The 8,115-nt window shown below is 44.2% G+C and overlaps 1 protein-coding gene across 1 annotated transcript in view; it reads left to right on the forward strand.

Annotated features, from left to right (window-relative positions):
- Nucleotides 1-2,057: 2,057 nt before the first annotated feature.
- LOC143929907 (membrane-spanning 4-domains subfamily A member 5-like) overlaps nt 2,058-8,115 on the forward strand; it is a 142,598-nt gene continuing 136,540 nt past the window's right edge. Inside the window, exon 1 of the mRNA XM_077453845.1 lies at nt 2,058-2,330. Coding sequence (XP_077309971.1) covers nt 2,321-2,330 — 10 coding nt within the window. The 5' untranslated portion in view covers nt 2,058-2,320. The remainder of the gene's footprint in view (nt 2,331-8,115) is intronic.

Consider the following 8,115-nt stretch of genomic DNA (forward strand, 5'->3'; position numbering starts at 1 on the left):
TTCTTATAGCTCTTTTACAGGCGGTGGCCCGGTCTTCTGTTGCCGCCGCCGCCGCCTTCCGTTCTTCTTCTTCTTCTTCTCCTTCTCCTGGAGCTGCCAGGGATGCGCTGCGACTTGTATAGGGACAAGGGGCGGTGTCACATGGGTTGATGTCATACCAGGCGGCGGGGCCAGCGACGTCTCCTTCGCGGGCCCCGCCTACCTGGAGACCCGCTCGAAATGAGCGGACTTTTCTCTGGGCGGGAAATTTCCTTTCATTTCAAAAGTACGGCGGACTGGCATACACACGGCCGGATTGTCCGCCGAAATGCGAGTCCGGCGGGAAGATTGGAGTGTAAAACTACATTCTAAGTCCGCCGTACTTTCGGGTCAAAAAAGTATGCCGGATGCTACACACGGGGGGATTGTCCGGCGGACTTGAGTTTGCCGGACTTTTCCACCCGCTTGTTTGATCGTGTGTACGCCGCATTAGTCACTATATTTAGGGTAGGAGGGATCCCATTGAGCTTTGTATCTCACTAGGCGGGCTGGAGTCAAGTAAGATCTGTGGAGTATATATAAGTGTGTAATCCTGTTGGATCGCTTTGGAGAAACAAACTTACTGGCTGCTGGGGCATCCATCCACTCTTCCCCCTCCAGCTCCCCCACATCCACCACCCAACTGTTTTTCAACCCGCAAGCCAAGTCTGACGCTTCAGGTAGTATAAGGTTGGAGTAACAAATAGGAGGTCAATTTTTTCGAGTCTACTCCCAGGAGAACGTCCACTAAGTGTAAAGCAGTGAGATCGGGGGTAGAGTTTCTAAATTGGGACCGCAGTGCATGGCAGAGCTGGAGAAAGCGAAAGAACATTGGGTTGGGAAGGTCAGCGGTTAATTTAAGATCCTGATACGATTTAACTCCAGCACTGTTTTTTACCTGATGAAGAGATATATATATATATAACCTCATTGGTTATCCCCACTGTGGAGTGCCTTCAATAGCAAGCCTCTTGATCACTTCCCAGTTATCGTCCTATTAATGTACCATTAATGTGAGCTGTACAAATGAAAATTATTAGCAGGGGTTCCCTGAGGCTAGAAAGTTATATTAAGGGTTCCTCCATGTTAAAAAGGACTGTTGTGTGATTGTTGTGCTGTATCATCAGCTCAGTTGTTAATTGTTGTTAACCACTTCAGCTCCAGAAGATTTACCCCCCTTCCTGACTAGGCCATTTTCTGCAATTTCACTGCGTTACTTTAACTGACAATTGCGTGGCCGTGGAACACTGTACCCAAATAGAAATTTGGACTTATTTTTTATCCACAATAAAGGTTTCTTTTGGTGGCATTTTATCACCTCTGTGTGTTTTTTTTTTTTTGTGCTATAAACAAAAAACAAAGACTGAAAGTTTTGAAAAAAACAAAACAATATTTTTTACTTTCTGCTATAAAACACATTCAATAAAAACAAAATGTAAAAAAATCTAATTTCTTCATCAATTTAGGCCAATGTGTATTCTGCTACATATTTTTGGCTCCCATAAGCGTATATTGATTGGTTTGCGCACTCGTGCACGATACCTGAAAGTGCAGCATCACGTATATACATACGTGATCGTGTGCAGCACAACAGCCCTGTTGCCAGTAAAACTGCTACTGGTATAGGGCGGTTGGCAAGTGGTTCATTTATATCAGACTCATAGGTGTGCGGTACAGGGTGTGCTAGATGTGCACACCCTAATCACCCCATGTACATTTGCATTATCCAGGGGCAGCACCAGGTTAGTGGTCAGGGGTGCCAGTGGCCAGTGTAAATGCCCCCATTATATTAAAGGCTAGGTTCAACTTTAGGAACACGTTACACCCATATTTAGGGTGTAACCTAATATGCTCCCAATCAGCTGGCCTCCCCCCCCCCCCCCACCACCACTAAAGCCTCTTCCCAGTGACAGCAGGTGGTGCTCATGTGTGTTTGAGCTTTGGGGTCCACACCCTAATGCAATAGGCTGCGCACACCTATGATCAGACTGTATTGTGTGGAGGTGCTCCCATGTTCTCTGTATTGCAGCAGTTGGCTGACACAGGACAAGATGGCCAATCCAATTGCATGCAGATTAGTACCAATGTGTGAAAGTTCTTAGGCATTGACAAATCTCATTGTCAGACAGAGGGTGTGTAAATATAGCTCACAGAATAGCTTGGGACATCTCAGAGGAATGGGGAAATCATTTAAGTTACCAAACAACCATCGGAGAAATGAGGAAATTACCCAGGCTACCACACAGCCATCGGAGTACATCAGACTGGATCAACATTTACATTTGCCTGCGTGTGTCTTTTGATGGCTGATGGTAAGATATCATGAGTGGGTGTTTGTACTAACTATAGAAGGAATATTGCCTTGTTTAGCTAACCTGTAACTGATGGCGAGAGCAGTGTATGTGGTCTTCAAATCCTGTGTACCAGTCTACTTGAGAGCCAAGTGTACTGATCAGAGGTGTCAGGCATAAGGTTTCCCAGAAGCCTGTAATTTCTGGATGGTGGCAGATGAAATATTAGCATGTGCTTGATGTGGTGTTTATAGCTACTACCATTGTCCGCATTGGGGAAGCTTGGGATCCTTGTGATAATTGTCCATGCTGTTTGACTTCCAAACACGATTAACGGGCAGTGATACCTTATAGACCATGCAGATCCCTTGTTCATTTATTCCCCCAGTAACCCTCTGATCCGTGACATGCAATGCCAGTATGGGTGGTTGTGAATTTAAAATGTTAGCCTAGGTTCACACCACTCTAGCACCTCATATGATGTCTTTAATATGTTTCAGTGACCAGACCTGTGTCTGAAGCTTTATTCCAATGTTAAGAGAATGGCTAGACTGCTACTAAATTTGATGGATGGGACTCTGACTATCCTTTTTTATCAACAAAAATGTCTACCCACTATTGAGGATCCATGAGTTTTTCGCACATGACATCTAACCCTTTAAAAGACAATAGTTCTCACAGCTGGACATTTGAAAGACAGTTTGCTCTGTGGGGAATTTCTTGAGATACTGGTATTCCGTTCCTTTCACTGGTGTCACCTCATGCAAGCTGTTTCTTTATGTTTTTAAGTATATTGGTCAGCATCTGTAACAGAGGTGTATTTATTGATTTCTTCCTTAAGAAGCGGGTGCGTGTCTCGTTAAACACGTTGAAGAAGTTATATTATATAGTTATATAAGTTATATATTTACTTCCATGAACTCTGTGACATGTATTCTCTATGCGTGCCTTCTGAATTACAGAGGAGAGGAGACATTTCAGGAAAAGTCAGCATAGGAATCCCGGATTTGCAAACAGCAAGGTACCATGGGATCAGAGGTGGCTCTAGGCTCTGTGAGGCCTTAGGCAAAACTTAGACATGAGGTCTCAGTCACGTCCCTAAATAGGGAAAAAATAATTGAAGAGATAAAAATTAATTGTACAAATTGCATATATTAACCACTTCAGACCTGGAAGGATTTACCCCCTTAATGACCAGGGCATTTTGTGCGATACGGCACTGCGTTGATTTAACTGACAATTGTGCGGTTATGTGACACTGTACATATTTAATTCCATGACACTGTACCCAAACAAAATTGAGGTCCTTTTTTTCCCCACAAATAGAGCTTTCTTTTGGTGGTTGTTGATCACCTTTGCGGTTTTAATTTTTTGCTCTATGAACAAATATAATATGTATTCTTCTACATATTTTTGGTAAAAAAATAAATAAAAATCACAATAAGCATATATTGATTGGTTTCGTTTGTGCAAAATTTATAGCGTCTACAAAGTAGGGGATATATTTATGGCATTTGTATTAAAAAAATTTTTTTTTAACTAGTAATGGTGGTGATCAGCGATTTTTAGCGGTACTGCGACATTGCGGTAGACAGATCAGACACTTTTGACACTTTTTGAGACCAGTGACATGACATATGTAGGACCTAGGCACAGTTGCCTACAGGTATATTTACCATAACCTGTACCCTCCAAAACCCCCATTTTAGAAACGACTCGACTCAAAGGTGTGGAGTAAATGGCCAGTTGGCCTTTTATTAACACATATAAAGTAATTTAAATAACATCTATAAATGTAACCATTAATTTCAAAATCGGTCAACTGTGTCATGTGTAAGGGAAAACCCCTAACCAACTGGTCACTGTGAAAACTTCTTGAACTTTGAACTTTTTGCCCCCAGTCAAACACCCCTGACTCAGAGGCGGTACCAAACCATCACAGTGACCTACCCCCTTTATTTAACCCTTTCAGGTTAAGCCCTTGTAACCTGGAAGTACCATAACCACTGGGTATGACATGTTCCATACATGTACCTCTCTCGCCTCTTAAAACGACCCCAACATCTGCCATGACCTAAACAGCCCTATACTCATCCTTTTATTAAACATAACATGGGCAGGTGGGTGGGAATCTCTTCCTCCCCCGAATGGACTGACGTCACTTCCTTGTTCCTCTGAACTCTTTTTTTGTCTGAGCGCCGCCCAGCCCCTAATACACTCCCATTCTGTTAAAGCACCCACTGCTATCTTAAAGCGGCAACATCGGCCCACCCTGTCATGCCGTCCCTGCGCTGATCTCTGCTCTTTGCTCCGGTACTCACTTTATTACAGTGATCAGAGCTAAAAATAGCCACTGATTACTGTACAAATGACACTGGCAGGGAAGGGGTTAACACCAGGGGGCGAGCAAGGGGTTAAGTGTGACCTAGGGAGGTGTTTCTAACTGTGGGGGGAGTGGATTGACTAGGAGTGGAGATCTCTGTTCCTAATCACTAGGAACAGACGATCACACTGTACTCCCCTGTCAGAATGGGGATCTGTTTGTTTACAGAGCCAGAACGGGATCTGTGCCAGAGCCGATGTGTGTGGCGGACATCGCGGCCACACACATCGGCTCTGGCGCCACCTGCTAGAGCCATTAAAGGGACCGCCACACTGGTACAGCGATTTGCGAAGCCGCACCAACCTGCCGCAGTATACCATCACCTCCGTTGGCTGGATCCCTGGCTTGATACCCGCTGAAGTTTCCTGATTCTTCACCATCCCTGGCTGGTGAGAATACTGCTCTGGTACTTACTTCTGCTACTCACTGTGGTCCCTGGTAATAAGGCAGTTGGGCCTTTAGTGGAGATAACTTTCCCTCTACCTCCGACCACGACAGATTCTCCGGCCAGCAGAACCGTCGCTTCTGATTGGACTGCAAGCCGCAGTCCCAACCCTGTGCTTGCTCTCTTGCTTCTGGATAGGCCTTCAGACAGCCTAGCAGCCAAATGTGCCGAGGATAGGCTCAAATTCCAGCCTAGCAGCCTTGGCAATACAACACATGTCTACCCAGACAGCTGTCCAGGTGGCACAGAATACCGATCCCCTGACTTCACCCAAATATATAGGTTCTCCCAGCAGGCCAAAGGTTTCAAGAAAACACCTGCCCATTGGCTGAGATGCCCCATATACCCATAATCTGACCTTGCATTTCCCCTCTCATATCTAATGCCACCAGGTACCCAGCCACTGAGTGGCATGGTATATTTAGGCGCAACCTTGCCTAAACTCCAGGGTGCTACATCTATATACAGATATACAGTAATCCTCAATCCCCCACAAGTCTAATAATGCATTATGCTTGAATCCTCCTCCCCTTTTTCTTTTCACCACTTCAATACCAGGCACTTTTATTGCTGAGAAATGTGATGCGTACAGACAGCTTTGGAGCACAGCATAGGAGCACAACATAGGCTCCATGTTAGACAAAGCACAGCCTTACAAAAAAAAAAATCATTCATGATATACAGATTACAGCACACCTCAGTGGTTCGTAAGTGATCACACACAGCACATTGCTATACCTAGGTTAAAAGTAGAGCAGTTCTATGCAGCTACCAACTATTTAAAAAGGAACACGTATATACATCCACAAAAACCCTACATATTTGAATAATATTTTAACAATATTCAGCTGCTCTATGGACGTGGATGCCAGTTTTAGCCAGTGGTCCAAAATTTTATGATATTTCGCTGCGCAGTTTCTGTGCTTGCAGATCATTTTTTTTACACGGTAGGAATTGATAGTTTTAATCCTGTTCTTGCTCGGGCAGTATGCATTGCTTGGGGCAGAAGGTTAGTGGACAGCCCATTTTGTCATATAGGAATTTGATCAGTTGTTCCCAGTAACTCTGGATGGCTGGACAATACCAGATTAGATGGTAGAAGGAGCTGTTATGGTCACTACATTTAGGGCAGGAAGGGTTCTTATTGAGCTTTGTATCTCGCTAGGCGGGCTGAAGTCATGTAAGATTTGTGGAGTATGTATACAAGTGTGTAATCCTGTTTGATAGCTTGGAGAAACCAACTTACTGGTTGCTAGGGCATCCATCCACTCGTCCTCCTCCAGCTCCTGCAAATCCGCCACCCAACTGTTTTTCAACCCGCAAGCCAAGTCTGACGCTGAAGGTAGTATAAGGTTGGAGTAACAAATAGAGGTCTACTCCCAGGAGAACATCCACTAAGTATAAAGAAGTGAGGTAGAGTTTCCAAATTGGGACTGCAGTGCGTGGCGGAGCTGGAGAAAGCTAAAGAACATGGATTTGGGTGGGTGAAAGATTAATTTAAGATCCTGATATGATTTCACTCTAGCACTGTTCATTACCTGATAAAGATATATAACCCCTCGGTTAATCCAGATGTCAACATTCGGCAGGCTGAGTAGTTCTGGGAGATTGGAATTATCCCATAGTGGCGTGTGGGCGTAAATGAGAGAGGCCTTCAGCCGACACATTGCCAGTGCCCAAATCTTGCAATGGTGATGGACCAATCCCCTGCATCCCCCCATTCTGGTTAAATTACGTGTGTCACTAAGTAGGATCTGAAAGGGGTGCGTAACTTGGGTAGGAGCTGTGGAGCATGCTAAAGTGAGCGTTTGTCTTCCTTGTTGAAGTAGAATATTTATACAAATGAGCAGCCAGGTAATAGGCATTGAGATCGGGTAGGGCAGTTCCACCCAATTCCGTGGGGTTTTTCAGGGCTTGCCAAGATAGCTTTTGATGGGAATTACCCCAAACAAATTAAAACGATGGACTCCATTCTTAATTAAATACCTGAAATGGCAGATAAGTTGGGGAGTATCATAAAATATATAGGAGCTTGGGCAACAGGATCATCTTTATCAAATTGATGCGGCCCATGACCCCAAGGGGAAGACATGCCTAGATTTGGGTTTTGGATTAAATTAACCTGTATAGGAGTTCTACATTCAATCTAGTATTTTCTTCCAGGGGAATGAGTGACTTGGATTACCACATATTTAATTTTGGTTGCTCGTATCAAAGGGAGGTGTGCTTGATCAATGTTTGGGGAACCCCGGTCTAGGGGGAGAATCTGGGACTTATCCAAGTTAATTTGGAGGCCAGAGAATGCCCCAAAGCATTCAATAAGATTCAGAGCTGCTGACAGAGAATGACCTGCATCTTCCAGATACAACAACATATCATCAGCATAGAGGCTAATGGTTTCTACCAGGGATCTTGACCTAAGGCCAAAAAGTTAGAGGGGTTTTTAAACTAGGCGACGGGGGAGAGGGTCCAGAGGTAGAGCTAGTCAGCGTGGAACATATTCCAGAGGTTAGTATTGGGGGCATTAATGGTAGGTTGACCAAAGACCACTGGGAGTATGCTATAGGCCCCTCTAACCTGAGGGAGGAAGGGGACACAGATCTCCTATCACAATTTTGATTAGCAGAAACAATGGGAAGTGTTATCATAATGGGGGATTTTAAATATCCAGACATGGGAACCACACATTCATCTAAGGCTCGCCAGTTCCTAAACATCTTTCAGGACAATTTTATGGGTCAGATGGTAGATTCACCAACTAGAAATAAAGCATTACTGGATCTACTGATTACCAACAATACAGACCTGATCACAGATGTGGAAATACGGGGCAATTTAGGTAACAGCGATCACAGGTCAATTGGCTTCAGTATAAATCACACAAATAGGAAACATAAGGGGAATACAAAGACACTGAATTTCAAAAGAGCTAACTTTCCTAAAATACGACCCTTACTAGAAGGCATAAATTGGGATAA

Source organism: Lithobates pipiens, unplaced genomic scaffold (genome assembly GCF_037356315.1).
Source record: "Lithobates pipiens isolate NorthernLeopardFrog02 unplaced genomic scaffold, aLitPip1_a1.2 Scaffold_25, whole genome shotgun sequence".
Taxonomy (NCBI): Eukaryota; Metazoa; Chordata; class Amphibia; order Anura; family Ranidae; genus Lithobates; species Lithobates pipiens.